Here is a 26,368-nt window from a genome sequence, read left to right on the forward strand (position 1 = left end):
AATCCTGAAATGCAGTGTTCTGCTCCAGTTTTTTAAGTTGAACTTGAATGCTTTACCCTAGATGACTTTCTAAGCTTAAAGCACTGAAGAAAATGGTATCTCCATACAATTCAGCTTACCAGTTTCAATTTATAAAGTAGCAACCTCTATTTAAGACAGCCTTTAAATTGGTGCAGCCACTATGAAAAACAATGTGGAGGTTCCTCAAAAAACTAAAAATAGAACTATCATACAATCCAGCAATTCCATCCTGGGTATTTATACACACACACACACACACACACACACACACACACACACACACACAATAAAATATTAGCAATAAAAAAGAATGAAATCTTATGAATGAAATCTTTGTGGCAACATGGATAAACTTGGAGGATATTATGCTTAGTGAAATAAATCAGAGAAAATAAAATACCATATGATTTCACTTATATGTGGACTCTCAAAAACAAAACAATGAACAAACAAAACAGACTCATAGACACAGAGAAAAAACTGGTGGCTGCTAGAGGGAAGGTGGGTAGAGAAATGGATAAAATTGGTGAAGGGGATTAAGAGATATAAACTGCCAGCTATAAAATAACTAAGTCATTGGGATGAAATGTACAGCATAGGGAACACAGTCAATAACACTGTATATAACAACTTTGTATGGTAACAGATGGGAGCTGGTTTTACTGTAGTTACCATTTCATTATGTATAATAATATCAAGTCACTATGTTGGACACCTACAACTAATTTAATACTACATGTTAATTACAACTCAAGTTTAAAAAAGAAGCTGAAATAAAACATAGACTTGAGCTTACCTGCCTGTCAGATATCCAACTGCAGAGGCAGCATAGCAAGCCTACAAAGAAAAAACACTGGGACTGAAGCATTTTGGAACTTTTATAGTACTAAATCATGTTAAGTAATAAGTATTATACATGTATAAAGTATGTATGTAATAATTTACTCTCAATAAGGGGAAAATGGAATATTTTTCATTTTAACAAGTAATCTTCTATCTGTACCTTTCAGATAATCACTTAAGTATCTAAATCTGATATTTAGTTTTTCAAGGAATTTGTCCATATCATCTAGTTTATTCATAATATCATCTTATAATTGCTTAAACATCTGCAGGATCAATAGGAATGCCCTATTTTTTATTCCTAACATTGATAATTTGTGCTTTTTATGTTTTATTCTTTATCAGTCTTGCTAGAGATTTACCAAATCTATTGATCTTTTCAAAGACATAATTTTTGGATTTGTGGCTTTTCTCTACTGTTCCTTTGTTCTCTCCTCCACTGATTTCCACTCTCATGTTTATCATTTTACTACTTTCAGTTTGGATTTACTTTTTTTTAAAATTTAATTTTATTTAACTTTACAATATTGTATTGGTTTTGCCAAATATCAAAATGAATCCACCACAGGTATACATGTGTTCCCCATCCTGAACCCTCCTCCCTCCTCCCTCCCCATACCATCCCTCTGGGTCGTCCCAGTGCACCAGCCCCAAGCATCCAGTATTGTGCATCGAACCTGGACTGGCGATTCGTTTCATATATGATATTATACATATTTCAATGCCATTCTGCCAAATCAGCCCACCCTCTCCCTCTCCCACAGAATCCAAAAGACTGTTCTATACATCAGTGTCTCTTTTGCTGTCTCGTATACAGGGTTATTGTTACCATCTTTCTAAATTCCATATATATGCGTTAGTATACTGTATTGGTGTTTTTCTTTCTGGCTTACTTCACTCTGTATAATAGGCTCCAGTTTCATCCACCTCATTAGAACTGATTCAAATGTATTCTTTTTAATGGCTGAGTAATACTCCATTGTGTATATGTACCACAGCTTTCTTATCCATTCATCTGCTGATGAACATCTAGGTTGCTTCCATGTCCTGGCTATTATAAACAGTGCTGCGATGAACATTGGGGTACACGTGTCTCTTTCAATTCTGGCTTCCTTAGTGTGTATGCCCAGCAGTGGGATTGCTGGATCATAAGGCAGTTCTATTTCCAGTTTTTTAAGGAATCTCCACACTGTTCTCCATAGTGGCTGTACTAGTTTGCATTCCCACCAACAGTGTAAGAGGGTTCCCTTTTCTCCACACCCTCTCCAGCATTTATTGCATGTAGACTTTTGGATCGCAGCCATTCTGACTGGCGTGAAATGGTACCTCATAGTGGTTTTGATGGATTTACTTTGGTTTCCTTCTTCTAGCTTCTTAAAATGCATGTTCAGGGCACTGATTTTTGATCTTCTTTACTAAGAGATTCATTTAAAACTATTTCCTCTAAGAACTGCTTAGCTGTTGCTCACATGTTTGAGATCTCATTTTCTCATCATCATTAAATTCAAAATGTTTTCCATTTTCCATTGGGATTTCTTCTTCACCCCACTGGTTAGTTAGGCTGATGGTGACATCTCCCTCTTCATCCTTGATACTGGTAATTTATATATTTTTTCTCTTTTAATCAATCTGCTGTGAAGTTTATTGATCTTAATTAATCTTTTCAAATATTTACCATTCATTGAATTTTCAAATGTTTGGGGATTTTCCATCTTCCTGTTGTTAAATTCCAGTTTATTTCCACATGGTCTGGTCACACATACTGTATATTTTCAATCCTTGCTTGGAGATGTATTGAAATTTCCTTTATGGCCTTCATATGGTTAGTTTTTATTTTTAAACTGTACTCCAGCTCATTATAAAAGAGGGGGAAGGTGCTAAACACAAAAGATAACCTGGGAAAATGCTAAATGCCCTTTAGGAAGAAATGAGACGGGGAGACAAAACGTCCTAACTTCCTTTCTTGGGCTTCCAAATAAGCCTCTAAGAACGGTGGCAATGTGATGAGGTGGAATGAGCACTGGCCTGGGTCTTGGGACATCTCTGGAGTTCAGTCATGGCTTTATCCTTTGTGATGCCTGTCACCTTGCAGAGCCACCTACTACACAACCTGAGACGTGACCTTTCCCCATTCATGTTGCAGGTACTATCATGGGCAGGCCCCACGGATAAACTGGGGATACAGATGTGCGAAGAAGAAATACGTATTTGTGACCCCCTGGAACTCACAGCCTAATAGGGAAGTCAGACGAGGCAAATAATACACAGAAACAGACACACAACAATAGCTAGTTATAGGAATGAAGCACAGGGGGCCAGGATTCAGACCAGGTGGCTGTCCCTTCTGATTCTGACACTGTAGACCTGGCAGAGCTTCATACTTTGTAGTTGTAAGAGCAAGGACTCCAGAACGAGAACACCTGGGTTCAAATCCTGGTTCCGCCAATACCAGCTGTCTCCTTGAGCAAGTTTCTTCACTTCTGTGTGTGTGTGTGTGGGCGGGGGGGGGGGGGGCGGTCATCTCTCTTTTAATAATTTTACTTTATATTTATTTATTTTTAACTGGAGCCTCATTGTTCTCATCTGCAATGACGACTAACAATCGGTCTTGGCTCCCAGGAGCGTTGTGATTGATAAGCGTAAAGTATTAGAGGAGTGAGCGGTAAGCAGCTACTGTCTGCAGTCAATTATCTGTCATCACTGTTACTCATCCCCGAGAACCCGCTGGGCTCTGAGTCCATACTTACTGCCTGCTCATTCCTCATCCCGATGTATCTGATGCCCACCTCCTGCGCAGCAAGGGCGATTTCGGTCACCGGGATGCCTACGATGCCGAACATGTAATTCACGTCCTGGGGGGCGGCCAAAAGCAGAGGAATGAGGCCGGGACCCCAGCCCGCCCTACCGAGGCGGTAAAAAGAAAACCTCCCGCAAACCTCCCTTCTGCCCACCTCCCCATCCCGCCGCTTTCCCGTTTCCAAGACAACGCAGCGGCCCCGTCGGGCTTCCGTAGGGCTCTCTGCGGCTGGCAGGTCTCACACCTGGGTTTTCAGGGCCTGGGCGATGACTCGCGCCCCGGACACCTGCCCCTCAAGCCCGTCACTGAGCGCCGCCAGGTTACTTTCCGACATCTTCCACCGCAGCGGACAGCAGGCTAGCGCGGAGTCACCCTGTCAAGGCACCCCTGAGGACACCAACCGTGAGGCCGCTCCTCTGAGGGACGAGGGGAGCGATCGGCACCTTTAAAGAGGGGCGGAGAGCGGGGCTGCAGCCAGCCCACTGGCGCTGAGGCGCCGGGTAAACACTCTTTCCTGTCAGGGCCGGCCCTTCTCCCCGGCCCGCCCTTCACGGAACCCGCGGAGCGTCAGTCAGGAGGAGGCGGAGGCCTCCGCCGAGCGCGTGAGAGGTGGGCCCGCAGTGGGGTCTTGGGCCTCAGCCTACCACCTAGAGCCTTTTCGGAACGGGTGGCGCCTGCGCAGAGTCTGGGCGGAGGGGGAAGCAGGCGCGGGCCGCTGCAGAAGGGGGCGTGGCGCGCACTCGCGGCCCCGCCCCGCAGCTTTTTCGGAACGCGGCAGGGCGGGTGGGGCCTGCGCAGAGCTCGGCGGAAGCGGGGTCAGGGGCGGGGCCGCGGCAGAAAGGGGCGTGGTTCCGGGGCTGAGCGCGGGTTTTGCTGGGACGCGAGTGGTGGGTTGGCGCCGGATTTTGGTCGATGCGGCTTTTTTTTTGCGTTGTGTGGTCGTGTCCCCGCGTCCCCTTGTCCCCTTGTATTCTAGGCTTTGACGTACACGCTTATTTGATGGATACGTTCGTAACTTTGCAATCCTTAAAGATGAATGCCAACTAGTTAAATCCGTAGGCGGATGCGTACTCTTTAACTTAGACTACGACACCGAATCTCCCAGCGACAGCTGAAGTAACTTGCCCAGAGCCATTGGACCAGACGTCTTGCGCTCCCTTCACCCTTCCGCCCTTTGACCACAAGAGATAAGAAGGGCCCCTTGAGCCTAGTTAACTTCTAACGGTTATTTTCTGTAATCGTTGCTAATAACCCTTCACCCTGCCTTTACAGTGAAGTCAGGAAATGGTGGGGAGAGTTTTGAATCTTCAGAGTCAGCCTCTCATTATAACCAGCTCCTGCAGCTGAGAACCTTTTTGTAAAAAAAAAAAAAAAAAAGTGATGAAGTATTTATTGATTTACAGTGTTAATTTCTGCTGTACAGCGAAGTGATTCAGTTCTGCCTCTACGTACACACTTATTTTTCATACTCTTTTCTATCATGGTTTATCACAGGAAGACAACCTTTTAAAATGCATTTTTGAGTGAAAATGTCTTTACAGTGTGTGGTTCATGATGCCAGGGCCTCAGGGGCATTAGACTACCTGCTTAGTAGCAAACAGAACTTCTCACATCATGAGGAAGAGTGGAACTTTAAGTTGTTGAGGATTTGAAGTGTTTTAAAGCAGAAAGACTAGTAATATGTGGGAAGGAAAGAAACCAGAGCAGCTTCCCAGGTGGCACTAGTGGTAAAGAACCATCTGCCCATGCAGGAGACAGAAGAGAGGGGTTTGATCCCTGGGTGGGGAAGATCCCCCAGAGGAGGGCAAGACAATACACTCCAGTGTTCTTACCTGGAGAATCCCCGTGGACAGAGGAGCCTGGTGGGCTACAGTCCATGGAGTCGCAAAGAGTCAGACACAACTGAGCGGCTTAAAACAGGCAAAGAAGCCGGAAGCAAGGAGAGTGGGTCCTGGGTAATGAAATGAATGAGAAACTTTGGAAATGAAAGAATTCCTAAACTCCTTGAGCTCTTCCAAAAAGGTTTCCCCTTGCATTTCAAGTCCTAACTCCTATTCTAAGCAAAGGAATGAGAATGGCTGCATCTTTGGGTATGGGGACCCAGCCTAATGTAGCCCATCTAAGAGGGAGATTTCTTTAAAGTTTTAGAGTTCATCTAAAAAATAAAAGCAGATCTTGCATTGTATTCCAGAATCTGCCCATATTTTAATATAAAAGTGATCTTTTTAATTGAGGTAAACATATACTTAAATGTACAGCTCTTAAATGACACTTGTAGCCACCGAAATACAAATGACATTTTAAAATACCTATGAAAGTTGGCATTCCGGAAAGATGCCAACTTTGAACACAAAATGTTCTTTGTGTGTCTTTGAATAATCCTTGGCACAATGTCCCCTGCCCCTGTTTGAGAAGCATTGACCCTTCATCTCTCTATCGTGTGGGATTGTTTCTGTCAGCACCTATGTGACAGTTTCTACCCCCAAGCATCAGAATTGCGTGGAAAGCCTTTTATTTTTAAAAATATTTATTTTTGGCTGTGTCAGGTCTTGGTTGCGCCATGAAGCTTCCTTGTTGTGGGCATGTGGGCTTCTCTCTAGTTACAGCGGGAGTGCTCAGTAATTGTGGCTTGAGGGCTTCGTTCCCCAGCATCCTGTGGAATCTTGGGCTTCCCAGGTGGGGCTAGTGGTAAAGAACCTGACTGCCAATGAGGGAATGTAAGAGATCTGGGTTCGATCCCTGGGTCAGGAAGATCCCCTGGAGGAGGGCATGGCAACTCACTCCAGTATTCTTGCCTGGAGAATCCCATGGACAGAGGAGTCTGGCGGGCTACAGTCCATGGGGTCACAAAGAGTCGGACGCAACTGAAGCGACATAGCACACAGTCAAGCATGTGGCATCTTAGTTCATCAACCAGGAAGTAGTCTTAATCACTGCACCACCAGGGAAGTTCCTGGAAAGTTTTTTTAAATATACAGTTGCTTGGGCCTACCCCACATCTTCTGAATCAGCATCTTAGGACAAATTAGTCACCTGTGTTTTTTTTAAAGCTGCTATCTAAATTTGATTTGCAGCCTGACTTGAGAAGCACCAGCTCCATACTCATGCTGCACGCATGAGTTAATAATTAAACGTGTGCTTGCCTATTATCAAATACTGATGCTTAATTTGGATTTTTGGGTTCAAGGCTAGTTTGACATTAATAGCACAGAATGTGTAGGTGGTGGTTAGTCAGTTCATGGACTTGGGTTCACTGGTGTCCCAAAAGATTCACTGACAGAATCACTCAGTATAGTGTGAAAACTGAACTATGAATTGGAACAAACCCCCTGAATTCAGATTAACATTGTGCAAAAGGATAAATTCTCAACTGAGTAGACTCTGCCCTTTAGCTGGGGGAGAAGTCGATGAGTCTGTTGAAACTTGTTTCACCTTTACACCTTTGAGTACAGGGCATAACATTCCATGGTGAACTTGGGTCTCATGATTCAGCAGAAGTACTGAGAGTCTCCCTCCAAGATTTGCAGGCACTTGGAGCAACTGCCTTCAATCCAATGGCAGTGAGCAGATTCCAGGATTCTTCAGTAACTTATCCAAGGCCTTTATGCAGACACTGTAAGCATTAACCACGTCGTTTACTATTTAAATTGGTGGTAGGCATGGAATTTTATTTGTTGGATATTTTATTGAAATTTTGTTTGTTTTGCCTTGTTTATTGGTGGAAGGAGGCCAAAGGAGGAGTAAGTCTAGTTTGTTTGTTTTTTAAAAGAAAAGGGTGGAGTAATGATAACATGCTATCCAAAGAGCAGAGTCAGTCATCAGAGAGTTTTCATACTGGTTACTCTATTTGTGAGCTCGAGACCTGAGATCCTACACTGCAGGTGGCTTCTTTACCACCGAGCTGCCAGGGAACCCCAGGAACTTCTTAGGCCCCAGAATTATGATATTGTGTTTTAACTTTAGTAAACTAACAAGGACACTGAAAATCCATGTGATTATTTGAAAGCATAACACTAACTGAACCTGTAAGAAATATTCTCGTAGGCATATTTTATCAAAATGTGAAGTGTTTGGTTATTGTGTGAAGAAATGAATTGGGATTATTTATGATGCATTATTGGAGAAGGCAATGGCATCCCACTCCAGTACTCTTGCCTGGAAAATCCCATGGACGGAGGAGCCTGGTAGGCTTCAGTCCATGGGGTCGATAAGAGTCGGACACGACTGAGTGACTTCACTTTCACTTCTCACTTTCATGCGTTGGAGAAGGAAATGGCAACCCACTCCAGTGTTCTTGCCTGGAGAATCCCAGGAACGGGGGAGCCTGGTGAGCTGCTGTCTGTGGGGTCGAACAGAGTCGGACATGACTGAAGCGACTTAGCAGCAGCCACAGCAGCAGCATGATGCATTATAGAATGGCTGAAAATAAAATAAAATTGACTGAAACAGAGGAGAAAACTGAAACTGAGTATCTTAAATACAAACAAAAGCAACAATAACCCAAAAGGAAGTCTATGTAGAACACTCTTTTTTAAACCAAACTTGAAAACTACATCAAATGGTTCTTTGAATAAAGCAGGTTAAATTAATTTTGTTTGCTTCTCATTAAGCTTATGAACTGTACCGAATCTCAGAAATAGGTCTGAAGTGAAGCCAGTGAGAAGCAACTTCATTATTGAACCAGCAGGGCCAGATTTAATGGCTGTCACTGGCAGACAGGGACTGGGAGTTTTTCCCAGTTGCTGTGTGACATAGAGAGTGGTTGGATCCCTGCCCTTGGTCTGCAGGCTCTTCACCTTTGCTTTGTTTTTTAATGCCAATGAGACTCAGCAAGACCCAGAACTGGAGTGGAAGCACTCCGGGGGCAGAAACTGAAGGAGCTTTGTTTTGTTTTAAACAAATATGGGGTTTGACATCAGCAATTATTAGATCACTGATAAGGTGTCTATTTTTTGGAAAATGCACCAGAAATGGTGACAACTATAGGTCATGCTGTGAGGACATAAGTGGTTTATTTCAGATGGCTTAGAAGTCGTAATATAGAATGTCTCCATATGCTGGAACTCCACAGTTGGGAGTGGTCTGTGGGCTAGGGCATCAGCAGCCCTCACCTATGAAACATGGTTATCAGTGTTTAAAATGTTTTCTGTTTTCATGTGTTTCTTCTGTTTCACCACCAGCCTTCATTTGAGCCCCTTCCTTTAGCTTTTTATATTGTATCATATTTTTAAAAACTTATTTCATTTACTCGTTTGACTGTGCCAGGTCTTAGTTCTGCTGCATGGGATCTGTGATCTTCCTGCGGCATGTGGGGTCTCGTTCCCTGACCAAAGGGTGAACCCAGGCGCTCTGCATTGGGAGCACAGAGTCCTGGCCCCTGGACCACCAGGGAGGTCCCTGTATTGTTTTCTTTTGCTTCTAATCTAGTCTGTGTCAGCTCCAGGGTAAACTCTGAATGATTCCCAGGGTTTGGAGTTGAACTGAGGTATAACCCGAGGTGAGGGACATCTTCATGATGAGGAACGCAAGCCCTTAAACTTTTTTCTGCATTGTGACCTTTGAGTTTCTGTTTACAGCTTAGCTGTGATGTATTGTTTTATTCACTTTCTTTTTTATACATTTATAATTTATATTTTTGATTTTATATGTTTTATATATATATACTTAATGTCATTTATGACATCTTTCAGACACATGAATAAGAAGAGAGATTAATAGACACCCAGGTACCCGGCCCTAGTTTAAGAAATACATTACAAATAGGGCAGAGTCTGTGTTTCCTCCCCCATCACATCTGCCCCCGTGCCATAGTGGTGGCCACTACTTGACTTCAGTGTTTATCATTCCCACATGTCCATTCTTTAGGCAACGGCATTTGGGCTGTTTTAAGCTTTTTGGTGTTATAAGCATTTTTCCCTGAACGTTCTTGCGTGTCTCCTCGTGCGTATGAGTGAACTTGTATGCGTTTGTATCTAGAGGTGTTATCAGAAGGTAGGTTCTTGTTTCGTTGCAGAAGGAATTCAGAGATGAGCTAGGAAGGTCATGAAAGCAAAGTGAGGATTTATTTAAGGGAAAGGATGCTCTCAAGGCAAGAGCAGGCAGTCTCAGGTGAGTAACTGCACTGAGTTTCTTTGGCAGGCTGGTTTATGGAGTGTAGAAATGAAGGGATAGAACGTTCACTGGGGAGGCAGGGGTCTGGGGATCATTGTATTCTCTGAGTTTCTTCCTAGCTCTGCCTTCCTTAGGGAGGAGGCATTTCTGTCCTTATTTAGCCTTAATCAGAAATGTCATGGCATTGGTGCATGATGGGAATATCTTATTTGCAAGGCTAATTTTACTGTAATGAGGGCATAGTGAACAGAAGGTTACATTCAGACACTGGCGATTCTTGCCTTTTCCCACCTTTCTTTGTCTGCCTCCAGGACACTTACCACCCCCAACGTGTAGTTTCCTGTTAGTCTGGTTAGATTCTTGCTTTTCTTTGTCTGTCCAAGGACCCCCCATTGTTTACAAGATGTGTGGTTTCCTCTAGCTAGATGACTGCTTTAACTTGGGCAGGTCATCATCAGTTTTACTAGAAAAATTGATCTCTAAACTTCCTGTACCAATTTATACCCCTGACTTCTATATATAAGAACTCCCCTTTTTCTGCATCCTCAATTGTGGAATTAAAAATTTTTTTTTCCAATTTTATAGTTGTGAAATGGATTTTCATTTCCATTTCCATATCTAGATATAGATTCCCACTCCAGTACTCTTGCCTGGAAAACTCCATGGATGGAGGAGTCTGGTAGGCTAGTTCATGGGGTCGCAAAGACTCGGACACGACTGAGCGACTTGACTTTCTTTCTATCTATAGTTCCTTTTGGAGAAGGAAATGGCAGCCCACTCCAGTGTTCTTGCCTGAAGAATCCCATGGACAGAGGGGCCTTGTGGGCTACAGTCTATGGGGTTGCACAGAATCGGACACAGCTAAGCAACTAACACACACACGCACACACAGATATAGATTACATAGTTACATATTTGGATTTATCCTTGGGTTTTCTTCTGTGATTTACCCATTTATATCTTTTGTCCTGTTCTTTATTGATTGTGTATCTTTTTCTTATTGTTTTATAGATGTTTTTATATATTCTGGATACTTATTCTTTGTCTTTTAACTTTGCTTATAGTTACTTTTGGATAAGGATATGGCAACCCACTCCATTATTCTTGCCTGGAGCATCCTGTCAAGGGAGTGTGTGATTTCCTCGGTTCTGTCTCATCACAACAAAAATTTGAAGCAATGGATGTTAAAGCCCTCAGTGTGTCACAGCTCTCTACAGTGTTACAGCTCCGTGTTACAGCTCAGTTTTATTTAGAAAATAAAGGAAAATACATCCTCGAGGTGTGAGCGTATACCGACCTAAAAGACGTGAAGGGAAGAGAGAGAGAGCGCGCCCGTGGGAGAGAGACCCCCAGCCCTTTGGCTCCTCTTTTTATATGTCTTTTCCTCGCCCTAGGCCTGCCCTGTGTAAACTGGGCTAGCCACGAGTGCTGTTTGTTCTACCTGAGGTCCTCACTCAGGTCCTCAGACCTTCCTTTGTTCTATTTTCGTGGGCTTTTCCCTTCCTTGTCTTCTAGCCACCACCATTCTGGACTCCTTTTTCCTGTTCTAACTACCTAACACAGTTATGTGTTTGGATTTATCCTTGGGTTTTCTTCTGTGAATTACCTGTTTATATCTTTTGTCCTGTTCTTTATTGTTTATCTTTTTCTTATTTATTTTATAGATTTTTTAAAAATATATTCTGGATGCTTATTCTTTGTCTTTTAACTTTGTTTATAGTTCCTTTTGGATAAGGACGTGGCAGCCCACTCCAGTATTCTTGCCTGGAGCATCCCATGGACAGAGAAAGCAGGCTACATTCCATGGTTTGCAAAGAGTCAGACAGGACTGAAGCGACTTAGCACATAGCACATAGTTACTTTTGATGTACAGAATTTTGTGGTTTTCTTGGTGTGTGGTCACAACTGATAATTATTCTGTTTTATTTTCCTTTGTTTTCGGCTGAGTTGCACCACTTATGGGGTCTTAGTTCCCTAATGAGGGATTGAACCCACATCCCCTGCAGTGGAAGTGTGACGTCCTAACCACTGGGCCACCAGGGAATTCCCACAACTGACAGTTCCTTTCCTTTATGTTTTATCTCTTCGTATCTTGCTTGAGAAAGACTTTCCGTAAACTGAAGTTGTAAGGAATTTTTTTGGTGTGTTTTTATTTAAAGTTTAGGTTTTATATATATAAATGTATTTATATATATTTATATGTATATTTTACAAGTATTATAAATATTATATATATATGTTTTATATATATATATATATATGTATTTAAGCTTCATGGTCTACCTGAAATTGATTTTTATATATGATGACAAGTAGCAATTCAGTATTTTTTCCCCAAATGATACATAATATGTCTATATCAATTAGATTTTGCTGTGTAATTAACCATTCTAAAACTCAGTGACTTAAAGCAACCACCACTTATTTAATTTGTAATCCTGTGAGGCTGGGCTCAACTGGGCTTCTTCATTATCTGTGGTCAGTTGCTAGTTAGCAAGGTCACTCTGCCCCTGGAGGTTGACTGCATATCCCCAGGGGTGGCAGGCTTATCCTCACTGCACATGTATCTTTCATCATTCAGTAAGCTTCCCTGAGCTTCTTTGTTTGGCAGCAGTTTGCAAAAGGGGACAAATCCCACCGTGAAAGCCTCTGTGTGCCTACGTTTGCTAACATCCCATTAGCCAAAGTGCATTACAAGTGGAGCTAAGACTCTGAGTGGGATGGCATTAGTGTTTCATGATAAAGGAACATGAACAGAGAGAGAAGAATTTCTAGCCGTTTGTATAGTCAGTTTACTAAAATACCTGTTGTCCAAGCGTCTTTGATAGTGTACTTCATTCTTTTCCCAGTGATCCATTAGGTTATTTATCAAGTTGCCATGCATGTTGGCCTGTCTCTAGACTCTCTGTTCTTTTCCTACCCCAATCCAGTCCAATCCTATCTTAATTTCTACATTTTTGAAATAAGCCTTTATGTTGGTAGGATAAGTTGTTCTACTTTGTCATTTTGAAACCATCTCACCTAATGTAATTAGTTTCCTGCCACTGCCGTAACAAACCGAATGGCTTAAAACAACATAAATTTATCATTTTAAGAGTTCTGTAGTTAAGACATCTGACACAGGGTTCACTGGGATAAAACATCAAGGCGTTGGCAGGACCACAGTCCTTTCTGGAGTCTCTAGGGGAGAATCCACGCCTTTCTCCTTCCAGCCTCGGGAGGCCTCTCACATTCTTGGCTCCATCTTCAAAGTGAGCAGTGTCAGGCCAAGTCCTACTCACTCAGGTTCTCCTGCTTCTCTGTTCCTAAGGGCTGTGTGACTATGCTGAGTTTACCTGGACAATCCAGGGTAATCTCCCTATTTCAGTCAGTTTATCAGCAAACTTAATTCCCCCTTTCCACATATTCACAACTTCTAGGGATTGGGATGTGAACCTCTCTGTGGGGCCATTATCCTGCCACTGGGTTTATTCTTGGCCTTTTTCTCTTTTGTGTAAATTATAAAATCAGTTTATCGAGTTCCATGAAATACTCTGAGATTCTAATTGGAATTACATTGTTCATAAATTAACTTGGATAGAACAGTATCTTTATATTAAGTCTGTTTTAACATAAGCATGATATATGTCTCTCCATTTATTTTATTTTTTCTCAATCTTTAATAAAAATCTTTTATTATGTTTATGTCTAAGTATCTTACTATTTGGTTATTTGCATTTTCTAGTTTTTTTGGAGGGGTCAGTGTATTAGAATGCAATTAATTTTCATGTGCTGGTCCCAAATCTAACTACTTTACTATATTTTCTTGTTAACTATAATTAGCTCATAGATTCTCTTGGGTGACTTTGTTGATAAGCATGTCATATTCATGAAAGTTCTGTGTCTTTTTTTTTGTCCTTATATCTTTTATATTTTGTATTTTTTAACATTCCTCAATTATTTTAAAATATTTTTTAAAGGCTGTACTCCATTCATAGTTATTATTACATATTAGCTATGTTCCCTCTGCTGTACAATATATCCTTGTGACTGACTTTGTACATAATAGTTTGTACCACTTAATGCCCCCTCCTTCTTCACTCTCTCCAGTGGTAACCCCTGGTTTGTTCTCTGTCTCTATGCGTCTGCTGCTTTTTTGTTATATCTGCTAGTTTTTTATGTTTTTTAGATTGCACATGTAAGGTATTTCATTCTTTGATATGACTGGGTAGTATTGCTTTCTGTGTGTCTTCTCTGTCCATTCATCTATTGACGGATACTTAGGTTGGTTCCAAATCTTAGCAATTGTAAACAGTGCTGCTGTGAACATTAGGGTGCGTGTGTCTTTTTGAATTAGCATTATATCTATGCCCAGGAGTGAAATTGCTGGATCACTTGCTAGTTTCATTTTTATTTTTTGAGGAACCTCCCTGCTGTTTTCCTCAGTGGCTGCACCAATTTACATTCCCATCAATAATGTGCACAGGTTCCTTTTCTCCACATTCTCACCAACGTTTGTATTTGTATTTTTTGATGCTAGCCATTCTGATAGGTATGAGGTGATATCTCATTGTGGTTTTGATTTGCATTTTCCTGATGTTTAGTGATGTTGAACATCTTTTCAGGTGCTTGTGGACCATCTGCATTTCTCCTTTGCATATATACTTCTTCTTTTTCTTATCTTATTGCACAGGCTAAGACCTCCAATACAGTATAGATAAGAAGCACTGATATGTGACATTTTAATTTCCTTTAATGTGTTAATGTGGTGAATTGAGTTGATATGCTTTCTCATATTAAATGATTCATCATTCTTTGATAAATCCTACTTGGTCATGATGTAAACATTGCTTAATTAAGTTTGCTATTATTTTTATTTAAGCTTCCTGCATTTATGTTTAAGAATGAAAGTCAACCGTTATTTTCCTGTCTTGAACTATCCTTATCTAGCTTGGGTATCAAGGTTATACTTATACTGTCCTTTAAAAAGTTTTAGAATAGTTTGTATACAATATTTATGTTTAAATATGTTTGTATAAAAAAGATACAGTATGTATCTTTACTTGGATGTTTGGGAGAATTCTACTGAAAAATATACCAGGATTGGTGCTTTTAGAGAGAGTCTTTGATAATTTAATTTTTCTTGGGAAATTGGTCTGCTTCATTTTCCTATCCTTTTTGAACTTGGTTTTGGCAAGCTTTATTTTCCTAAAAAACTTGGCATTTTCATCCAGATATCCTTTTAACACATATTTGTACCAGAGCATCCAGTAATCAGTTCTGTGATCTCCGTTGTAATCACAAGTGTGCTCCTGTTTAGTTTTTCATGTACATGTACATGTGTTTTTGTTACTTTTCTCCTTGATCTATCTTGATGCAGTCTTGTTTATTTCATTAGTCCTTTCAAAGAACCAGTTTTTGTGCCCAAGACTTCTTGGAGAAATGGCCACTTCCAACTCTGAGCCAGGAAATGTATACAGTAAGCTTGGGACATCTTTTAGTGTTAAATTACAAAGAAGGTGTCAAAAACTATTAGAGTGATGTCAAGAGGAATCAAGGGCTGACTCGAAAAGGCTACTATGAGTCAAGGATGAGTTTCTATAATGATAATAATTGCAATGGAAAAAACCCATGAAATATGTTCAAATCCTTGAATTTATAATATTTTTAAAAAATTAGTCACCTTCAGATAATAAGTTACTTGTCTTGAAAACTGATTTTAAAAAGATTGAGAGAGAGAATCTAGCATTTATCCTGTCTTTGCTATATGAACTGTACCATTAGATAACCAAATAATAGATAAAATATCTCTTTATAAAAACCACTACAATTAATGAAGGAAAATGAAATAATAGACTACCAGCATTGCAATTCTAAATGAATAGAAAAAGGCATTAAGGATTGATGGTTTGTTCTAAGATCATAAAAATAGAGTCAGACACACGTCTCATGCCAAAAGAACATACTACCATGCATAGTCATCCCCAAAGGATAGAACCTGAGTTCAATCCAGTCTCTGGATCCAGCTGTCCTATTAAAGGATTATTGTCAGTTTATTTGCCATATTTTTAAAATCACCTCTTGGTTGGCAGTTTATCCTATATGTATTTTTTCAAGAAAGACTGATAAAAATAATATTCCCTGAGTTCTTGCATTGTCCAGTCTATTATCTCTTATTTCTATACTTCAAACACAGTTTGGCATAGAAGAAAACTCCTGGTTCATATTTTCTTCTTCAAAAGGACTCTATGTAGGGTTTACTAGCATTGACGTTATTGTGGCGAAGTCTGAGGAGTGCCTGATTTTGTGCTCTTATAAATGCCCTTGATCATTTTACTCAGCTTTCCAAGTGATTCCCACTTTGTCTTTGAAGGTTAGGAATCTTACTAGACGATGTACTGGTGTTGAGATTCTGTTTCTTTCCTTCCTGAGTTTTGGTGTGTCCTTTCAATATGTAAGTTCAAATCTGCTTTTCTTTCTGGAAAGTTTTCTTCAATTACATCTTTAAATAATGTTCCTCTTCCATTATCTATTATCTATTATTGTATCATTATGTATTATCTATGTGTAACAACTTACCACACATTTAGTAACTTAAAACACAGCATATTTATTATCTCACAGTTTCAGTGGTCAAGGCGTCTGAGCAAGCTTAACTGCACCCTTTGAGCAGGACCTCCCAAGGGTACAGTGAAGATGTCAGCTGGGTTCACAGTCTCATCCAAGGCTGAGTCCTCTTCCAAGCTCAACTGGTGTTTAGAAGAATAATTTCCTTGCAATAGTAGAAGTCCTGGTAGCTTTCTTCTTCAAGGACAGGAGAAGAGAAAGTGTCTGACTCCAGGGAAGACACCAGTTCCTTTTTCAAAGTCCTTTACCTGATTAGGTCAGGCCCACTCAGGATAATCTCTTAAAGAACTCAGAATTAGCTGATTTGAGATTTTAATTACATGTGAAATCCATTCACCTTTGTTATGTTCTGTTGACTGGAAGCAAAGCATAGCTTCTACCTGCATTCAAGGGAAGGGTGTCTCCACGGCACATTTATTTCCCTTTTCTTTTATGGGTTTCCCAATTGTGTATATGTTGGCTCTCATTCACCAGCCCTCCCTATCTGTCATTTCCTCTAGACTCCTTTTCAATTCTACATTTCCATTCACGTTGCTCACTTTCTCATTCTTGACCCCTTGTCACGTATATTATTTACAGCGTCATCAGATTCTTTGTGCTGTTCTGTACTTGCTTTCGTTTCTTTTTTTTTTTTTAATTTAAGTTCATTTTTAAAATTGAGGTGTAATTGACATGTAAAATTATGTTAGTTTCAGGTGTACAGCATCATGACTTGATATCTGTGTACATTACTAAATGATCACCACAGTCACCACACATAGTTGAAAATATTTTTTATGAGGAGAATTTTTTATGATTTACTTTCTTAGCAACATTCAGATATGCAATACAGTATTATAAACTATAGTCACCATGCTGTACATTACATCCCAGGACTTATTTTGTAACTGGAAGTGTGCCTTAATTTATTTGATGGTGTTTGTTTTTCCTTCTCTCTTGCTGCTAAGTCGCTTCAGTCTTGTCCGACTCTGTGTGACCCCATAGACGGCAGCCCACCAGGCCCCGCCGTCCCTGGGATTCTCCAGGCAAGAACACTGGAGTGGGTTGCCATTTCCTCCTCCAATTAAGTTCTACCAAATAACATTTCATTTCCCCCCCTCTGCCTTCTCCTCCCCCTCCTCTCTCTTCTCCTTTCTCTACCCCTCCACCCCTGCCCCGCCTCTCTTTTTCCTTCCTTTTAAAAATGATTTTGTGTTTGGTCTTTTTTTGTGTGTTTGTCTTATAAACCAATTGTTTGGGGCTTTTTCATTTATGGCGAGATATTTGGTTACAATGTTTATGTGCTTTGTGGCAACTTGCTAGTGAATAATCTTAGTTTGCTTTTCTTATAGGATCCTTTTTAAAGAATTTAATTACTCTATTTATTTATTTTGGCTGCACTGCATGACTTGTGGAATCTTAATGCCCCCACCAGGGATCAAACCTGGGCCCCTCAGCAGTGAAAGCGCAAAGTCCTAACCAGTGGACCACTAGGAAGGTCCCAGAGCCAGGATTTCAGATCAGATATTTTAAAACTCAAAAGCCCATATTCTTTACTTCCATAGTATGCTGTCATTTCAACTGACTTTCTTCTTACTTAAATGACTTCCTAAGATCAAATCCCGGAAGCATACTTTTGTGACTTATAATACAAACTGTCAAACTTTTTTTCCCAATAAGAAATTACTACTTATTATTACTTTACTAGTTTATTTGTCCAAATTTAGTATTTTAAAATAGTACAAGTTAATGTTTATTTTGTACGTAAGTTCAGAGTCTTTCAGAGTGTTCGTTTATGATTTGTTTTCTTCTTTACATCTGTTCTTGTTCCTCGCCTAGTTGTAAGTGTTATCTTGAGGTTCAATTTTGCATCTAAACTTTAATTTATTGATCTGTTTCTTTTATTGTTTTAACTGCTTCAGATTTTAGACCGTTGTTTCATCAAACCTCTGATACCCAATTATAATTTATTCTAGCTTTCTTAACATTTAATATTTAACTCCTGATTTTGAGTTTGTTTTTGTGTATGGTGTAAGTTTAAACTTATTTCCAAATTGTTATTCAGTCATCCCAATATCACTTCTTCAGTCAAACTTTTCCTCTTGTTATTCTGAGTGTGGTGGCATGAAAAGAGTGTAGGCCTTTGGACAGAATTAATTTGAATTGAATCCTGGTTCTAGATGTTGGTCCCTTTCAAGTTGAGGAGTAGCCTCTTTTCCAAAAGAGCCAGGCTGTATTCCACTGCTTCGCCCTGAGTGCTGAGGAATGTCGCACCTATGAGCTTGGGGAACTTGGGCCAAAGTTCCCCAACTGGGAAAGCTGCAGCAGTCAGTCAGGCGTCTGCCCTCAGATGCTCTGCATGGCCCAGGGCAATGGGACTTGCGTTAGTCCCAGGATGTAGTCATGGCTGAGCTGGGACCCTTGCCAGAGGGGAAAAGGCACACAAAAAATGCCCAGTCTATCCAAAGCCGGGCATGCTCAGCGCCTCCAGGAGAACAAAAGCAGAGATGGTAACCAGTTCTCTGCCACGCACGTGAGACGGTCACTCTCACCCAGGACTGTGTGCTGCGCTCTGCTTGGCGGTGGGTCACCTACATCTTGCCACCACGCTTGTGCTGAAGGCATCGTCCACCAGGACTCAGGACTGACAGCACCTGGACCCACTTGCCTGCTTGTCGCTGCTCCTCTCTTGGGGAGCGTAGCTGTGCCTCTCCCGTATATGCTTCATGCACCCTCCGTAGGAGGAGGTGGCCTTTGGCAGGTTTTCTCTAGTGCTTTGTTTTGCTTTAGCTTTTTTTGTTGTTTCATTTACTCTTCCTACTGTCACCCATTCTCAGTGTTTCTGGACTGTCCTATTAGGGATTGTTCTTCTGACTTGGGGACCGTGGTTTCCATTGTTCTCCGCTGCCTGCATCCAGGGCATCCCCACCATCCTGTTGGTCCTGTGACGTGGGTGTCTCCCTCGCCAGCACGGGAGTGACAAGCCTTGAGGTCCTGATCTTTGGCCTGTCTTGCCTTAGGGATATCGTGTCCACCATACGCTTAATTCATGAAGAGCCGTTCCATTGTGCCCACTTCTGAGCACATCTTCCCTGAATATTTGACCTGTGGTTCTAGAGCATCGTGCTTTCTGTCTACTGCTTGTGTTTCTCCACGTCCAGCCTTCAGGGCCTCATTCTCTAAAAGGTGCTTCTTCTGACCACTCTGATTGAAGGTAGTCCAATACAGAAATGGGCGGGGGGGGGGGGGGGGCGGCGCTTCTCAAGGGCTTTGAAAGACAGTTCTTTGCTGACACCATGGAGGCTTATTTCAGAGACCTTGATGACAGTTTTGGAAGGCTGGGAAGGTGAAGCCCAGCCAGAAGTCATAGATGTCCCAGAAGAGCAGGGTCGCCACAACCGCCCGCACTGTTCCTCTGGCCCAAGACCCGCGGAGAGTGAGGACGCACAGCTGCTCTGAGCTCGCCCTGCTCCCTTATCCAAGGTCTATGAACCACAGTTGAAGAGCTCTCAGCAATTCATTTTTGGCTCCCTAAGATTTCAGATAAATTTTTGAAAAGAAATCCGGTACATTTTTGCAGAATATAGCTGGAAGATTTTTCAGATTATCTATTTATTTATGAATGTATACTATTTACAAATTTTTTAAATTAAAAATTAAAATTTATAAATATGTCATTTATTTTATTGTATTTCTACATATTTCTTATTCATCTTATGAAATTACTGAATGGAGTATCTATCTATTACCCCTGTTTTATTCTTTTAAAATCAGGGACTTTAAACATATGAAAATCAGCAACAATCTGGTTCTACTGTGATATTCCTTTTGAGGCAAAAACAAGCACTGAATTATTTAACTGACCTGGATCAGATTGTTCTGGGGACTCCTCCCACCTCCAATTTGATAGTTTACTTCGCTGCTCATTTTCAGTAATATAGTGGAAACACTCTGAAATCTGCCCACGTTCTCTCAGCCCTGTTGGAGAGGCTCCTGAGAAATAAAGGTGATGGTTCTGGCTCACATTTTTCTTTGACGTGAGCAGAAGACAGAGACACAATGGACCTGCCTTTACCCTCCAGCCCAGTGGTTCTCCTGGTGACCCAGGCTGGGAGCATCAGCTCCACCATCACCCAGGAACTTGTTAGAAAAATGCATATTCTCGGACCCTACCCCAGAGCTTCTGAGTTAAAACTCCCAGGAACAGGGTCCTCGGAGCTCCGTGGTCAAGCCCTGCGGGTGTCCCAGCATCAGGCCCACGTTTGAGAACCCCTGCTCTGGTCTGACAACCCATACTCATGGGAGGGTGCTGTGAATTTCTGTCGAATTCTGCTGCAGCTGCATTGAAGACACTACCGTGGTCTTTGAAGTTCTGATAAACTATCCTTGTCTTGAATGTGTGCTGGGAGGGCTGGACCAGGAGCCAGGAGAACTGCTTTCTCTATTGTCACCACTAACTGGTCCTGGAGGACTCCCTCACCAGGAAAGTGGCGTTTTACCATCTGCTTTTCTTGCTTTGTGTGACAGGAAGATAAAATGAAACAGTGGATGTTAAAGTGGTTTGAAAATGTTAGCATGCGATGTGAAATGCAAGGCCGCGTCCGTATAAAAGAGTCCCTGTAGAGCTTTACCCCGACCAGATTTCCCTGTGAACAGTCCTGTGCGTCTGCCGTGGGCTGTGTTGCTGTGCACACCCACTCACAGCTGTTAGAAATCACAGCTAGCTTAGCACCTGTGAATACAGAGGAAGCAATAGGTCCTAGGAACATGACAAAGTGAAAAAAAAATAGCTTTCACGAGACCCCAGTGTTGGAAAATCAAATGCTTTCTAGTTTTTTCACTGTAAACAAGATAGGTGAAATGTTAGAAATGAAAGGGAGAAGGAAAGGAGGGGGAAAAACACCTGTTTACTTCTTAAGAAGGACCACTGTTGTGGCATTCGCGCTGACAGTGGTACCCAGTTTGCCCACAGGGTGGCAGCTGCAGACCTGGAGGCTCAGCCTCACGGGCCGTCTTCTCTGCACAAGAGTGAAAAAAAACAAAAAAAGAGCCTTCTTCCATTCATTCAACACCCGCGCGTCTCGGGGCGGTTTTGTCTTCAATTATAGAGATAATATCCCATTTGAGGAAAAGAAAGGTGGCCCTATTTCAGTTCAAGTGATCTGTGATTGCTCATCGGGCGTTCCACGAGAAGTGACTGCAGTGGACAGAAAGAGGTGCCAGCCCAAGGCCTGGCCGTGGTCACACTCCTGTGTGTCCCTCTCTTGTTTGGTGAGAACAGCTGGGCTGTTTTTTAAGGGAAATCACGACCTACCAGTTCAGCCTGCAGTGCCTGGTAACTTACTCACTGTCCCGTGTGAATTCAGCCTTGAACCCCAGCACCACCCTCCGCGGCCCCCTGAAGCACCGGAGTCTTGGTGGCGGAAATTCGCAGGAAACTGGGCTCCAACGCCGTGGGGCTTTACATTGCTCTAGAGGAGGGGGCTTCCTTGGGGTTTCTTTAAATTCAGATTATATAAATTAGATGGAGAGGGGCACTCGTTCTTTTTTTCTTTTTTTAATGGAAAGATAATTGCTTTACAGAATTTTGCTGTTTTCTGTCAAACCTCAACATGAATCAGCCATAGGCTGATTTCTTTAGAAAAAAAATTTTTTTTAAATTTTCTATTGGAATATAGCTAATTAGCAATGTTGTGATGGTTTCAGGTGGACAGCAAAGGGACTCAGCCGTACACATACATGTATCCCTTCTCCCCCAAACTCCCCTCCCATCCAGGCTGCCACATAACATGGAGCAGAGTTCCCTGTGCCCTACAGTAGGTCCTTATTGGTTCTCCGTTTAAAATACAGCAGTGTGTCCATGTCCATCCCAAACTCCCTAACTGTCCCTTCCCTCCATCCTCCCACTCCCATCCGCCGCAACCATGAGTTCTCATAGTTTGTTAGTATGTTGCTGTTTTGTAAATAAATTCATTTGTATCATTTCTTTTTAGATTTTGCATATAAGGGATATCATATTTCTCCTGTCTGACTTACAAGATGCTCATACTTACTTATGTGAAAGGACTTATGGAAATCACAAAATTCATGAGAATGGGTTTAAAACTATTTAGAGCTTCACAGTGTTTTTCTTGGAGTCCTGTCGGACACATGCAGAGGTGTATTCCACACGTTCCTAATAACTTATCTGGTCCCGCTTTGTTCCACGGGATGTAACATTTCCTCTGCCAACTCTTCCTGCCTCTTTCCGAATAAGGGGGCTGTTATTCTCCCCGGCAAGTGAAAAGTGACAAGCTCTTTTATTAAAACAATCAGGACATCTAAATATAAAATTTTAAAGGTGTATACCCACCTCTGAAATTATCTTATTAAGAATACCTTCATAATAATCCTTTCATTTTATTGCAAAAGACACTACTGTAATAGCAAGGCTAGGAAGGAAGCACAGGTAATTATCAAAGTGACTCATGTAGCGAGATGGAAAATCCAAGTTCCTTGTGTGTAAAAATATCTCATGATTGACGTGTTACCAAATTTCCACAAAATCGATTTCCACATCATGATTTAAGGCTTTGATTGCTTTCCCTCATGGATCGCAGGAACTTTCCCGAGCAGAATGAGCATCCAGGGAGCATGCTTCCTTATGAAATGAGAAGCAGAGGCTTCTGTAGGCAGTGGGCAGGTGAGGATGCTGGCGTGAAGGAGTCCCTCCACCCCGGCCGCCGTTCCTGTCGGGACCGTGAGAGCTCTGACCCTCCCTGTGGGGGCGCCTGGGAGTCACTGGGAGATTCTGAACAGAGGAACGGCTCTGAGCGCTCAGGCTCTACCTGAATCTCCGTGGAGAAGGGGCCGGAGGAGAGGGGGAACCACTGGGGGAGCTGCCCGTTGCCGCCCTCTGACTTCATTTTCCGCCACCTCCCAGCCCTCTGCTCTCCTGGCTGTTTCTCGAGCCATCCCCGAAGCCCCCACTTGGCCCTTGTAACCAAGCAGCCCTCTGGCTGGAGCCCTTTCCCCACCAGGAGTCCACAGCCCTCGTCTTGCACCTTCTTCAGATACCAGGGTCTCTTTGAGCCCTTCCTGATCTAAAACCTGCCCCCACCCCCACCGCCGGCCCTCCCTGCCCTCTCCCCTGTCTCTATCTTTCCTTCCTACTTATTGCCAGCTGCTGCATGAAGTACAGTCAGCAGGGCAATAGCGGTGGGATTAATGTCCCAATAAACTCGTCATCAGTTGAAAGATCTGAAGGTAGAAAGTGCACTCAGCACACCCAGCCCACCTACTGTGCCCAGAGCACTCACAGTAGTCTGCAGGTGGGCAGAACCCTCTAACCCCAGGCCTGGTTTGTCATAAAGGGTGGAAGTCTCACGGGATTTCTGGAACACCTACTGGAAAGCAGAAACAGCACGAGGTGTGGGCCTAGATGGTTGTCAGAGTGCGGGTTGTTCAGCCTCGTGATCTTAGGGTCCAGTCTGCCACGTGCAGGCTGAGAGAGGGTCGCTAGGCAGGCCCCCATTCTGAGTCCCGAGCACGGTTTCTGCTAAAAGCATACAGCTTTCACAGCATCATAAAGTCACGAGTGAGGGACCCTCTATGTGCATTGTGGCAGATACGTGGTGGGGGGTGGTCCACTCGGAAGGGCTGGGAACCTTCACCACTGGGTCCTTGAGGCCAGCGCCCGCATCTGGCACGGGCAGGCGTCACATGGACATTGAAATGAGTGTCCGACAGCCCTGCCATCTCCCTGCCGGCTCAGGGGGGCACAGGAAGCAGGGGGTGGGAGTCAGGTGTCGCTTCAGTGACGCCTCCACGCCGGGCCCTTCTTGGAGTCTCATCTCACGTCAAATACCTATGATGGAAGGAGGCTCCGTAGCTCACTCTTCAGACTGAACACAGGCCTCCAGCCACCTCTGTGTTCAGGGTCCAGGCCCTGCCCAGCTCTGCAGGGGGGTCAGTTGCTGGGCTGCCAGAAACCTCCTGACTCTAGGGCCCTGGTATTCCCGGGAAGCCCCCCACCCCTCAGCCACGGGCATGGCTCCCGAGCCAACTCCGGGCCCCCTCGCATCCTGGCCGCCCCCCAGCCCTGCCTTTCAGAGCTCCTGCCACATGAAGAATTCGGTTAAAACGTCTGCGGTGGCACCGCTTTGCAGCAGGGACGCTGTGGTGCCTATTTTTACTTGAATGACTCATTCTCTGCTGCCTCAGTAGGCTTACTTCCTTTGGAGCGTGACTACCTGGCTGAATCTGCCTAACCGCTCATTCCTGACTGACCTCTGTTCACGCAGAAATGATGGCACCTTTTGTAAAGAATCTAAATTTATTTTCTCAAAATAGAAAGAAAGGTGATTCCGTGCCATTTCCGCGAGTTCCTTGCTTTGCCAGATTGCAGTCCCTGAGACGTAACCAAAGGTTCTGCGTCCCCACATCAGTGGTGGGCAGCTCTTAGCTGAGAAAGCAGGGCCTGCAAACAGCGCCCTTGCTCCAGGGCCTCCTGACCTGCATGCACCCGGCCCCGGGTCATCTGCCCCCCACGCACCCCCATCAGGGGCCTCGTTTTCCTCCCTCTTAGGGAGAGACCTGGGTTCAGTCCCTGGGTTGGGAAGATCCCCTGGAGAAGGGAAAGGCTACCCACTCTGGTATTCTGGCCTGGAGAATTCCATGGACCCTATAGTCCATGGGGTCGCAAAGAGTCGGACACGACTAGCGACTTTCACTCACTCACTCACTCAGGGAGGCCATGGCTTTACATTGCGAATGTGACTTTGAAGATGAATGTATCCCCCCTCAAACCACTCTCCATTATCATCATTCTGAAACCAGAGCTGGAATGTTAAACAGATTTTGAGACTTCAAAAATTATTCCTTGCTGGTCTTCAGAAACAAAACTCAAGTAAGAAAGCTTATCAATTGCACTTCTGTTTCTGTTCAAAAGCTCCTGACCGTGGGCTCAAAGGCCCCTTGTTCTGACCTCCTGACACGGCAGCGCCCCGGGGCCTGGCGTTTGGGTGGACCCTTTATTCCCCAGGGAAGGAGGGGCAGTTTGCGAGGGGCCGCTGGGGCAGGGGAAGGGGTGCTGCCTGGCCGGAGCAGTCTCTGAGTCCGTGGGGGTTCTGACGGAGCACCCGGAGCCCGGGCTGCTCCTGAAAATAGTTAGAGTTGCTTTTATTTTTGGAACTTTTGCAAGAAAAAGAAATTTGTGGTGCCTGGAGAGTCTGGTTTTGGAAAGCAAGCACAGGGCCTCTGAGTCCGACTTGGGCGGGACGTCATTTTCTCATTAAGGAGCAGAATATGGTTTCTTGATCTGTTTCTGCTGTCTTGATGTTTAGCTGGATTCCTGGGTGGTTGGTCAGCCTGGGTACATCTCCAGAGAGCAGGGGGCCCGGCCTTGGCACCACCCGGCAAATCTGTGTGCCAGGGGAGGGGCTTTGGCTGCCAGACCAGGTCGATTTTCAAGGCAGAACTGTGTGTAAAAACGCCCAGTGACAGATAACTATTAAATATTAAAATTCCTGTTCTTGGGGGGAAAAGGCACACACAGAAGTCTCATTGTAAGTGATATGATTTACTTCTAATCTCTTACAGTAAGAGCTAGAAAGCTGAGTTTCCTTTCCAGAAAATTCTCATTTATTTTCAAAAAGTTGCATTTTATTACTGCTGAAGGATTTTAATTTCCAAATAAGTATGCTTTTTTTAAAAAAAAAAAAAAAAAACCAGGAGTTTTGGAAATCCCAGAGACAGGAGTAGAAAAAGTCGCAGTGTATGATGGCAATTCTCAAGTTCAAGGAGGGGTGAGGGGAGCCATGCTGTGATGGCAGACTTCTTTTAGCCCATCTGTAAACTGACATTTAAGTAGAATTTAAGTCGGCAGTTTCTCTGCACCAAGTTAAAGACTGTTGTGCTGGCTAAGGGGAGGCTTATGTGTAAGCCTTTATAGAAGTATATAGATATTCACTCCCAACCAAAGAAAGGCAGGGAGGGTTGTGATGCCTCAGGTTTTATGGCCAGGGTGGCCGA

At 43.1% G+C, this 26,368-nt stretch overlaps 2 protein-coding genes across 5 annotated transcripts in view; one reads left to right on the forward strand and one right to left on the reverse strand.

Annotated features, from left to right (window-relative positions):
• HACL1 (2-hydroxyacyl-CoA lyase 1) overlaps positions 1-4,391 on the reverse strand; it is a 39,831-nt gene extending 35,440 nt beyond the window's left edge. The window contains exons 1-3 of one of the 2 annotated variants that reach the window (XM_027549311.1): positions 3,906-4,391; positions 3,612-3,716; positions 818-858 (exon numbers count right to left, since the gene is read on the reverse strand). In XM_027549311.1, coding sequence (XP_027405112.1) covers positions 818-858; positions 3,612-3,716; positions 3,906-3,995 — 236 coding nt within the window. In that variant the 5' untranslated portion in view covers positions 3,996-4,391. The remainder of the gene's footprint in view (positions 1-817; positions 859-3,611; positions 3,717-3,905) is intronic. The other variant, XM_027549317.1, reaches the window with a different exon arrangement.
• BTD (biotinidase) overlaps positions 3,883-26,368 on the forward strand; it is a 42,239-nt gene continuing 19,753 nt past the window's right edge. Inside the window, exon 1 of one of the 3 annotated variants that reach the window (XM_027549339.1) lies at positions 3,883-4,270. Coding sequence is in view for 1 of the 3 variants with exons in the window: in XM_027549331.1 (XP_027405132.1) it covers positions 7,266-7,276 (11 nt within the window). In the remaining 2 variants the exon portion in view is untranslated. Of the gene's footprint in view, positions 4,271-6,562; positions 7,277-26,368 lie in introns of those variants that run through there. The other 2 variants (XM_027549348.1, XM_027549331.1) reach the window with 2 other exon arrangements.

This window comes from Bos indicus x Bos taurus, chromosome 1 (assembly GCF_003369695.1).
Source record: "Bos indicus x Bos taurus breed Angus x Brahman F1 hybrid chromosome 1, Bos_hybrid_MaternalHap_v2.0, whole genome shotgun sequence".
Classification (NCBI taxonomy): domain Eukaryota; kingdom Metazoa; phylum Chordata; class Mammalia; order Artiodactyla; family Bovidae; genus Bos; species Bos indicus x Bos taurus.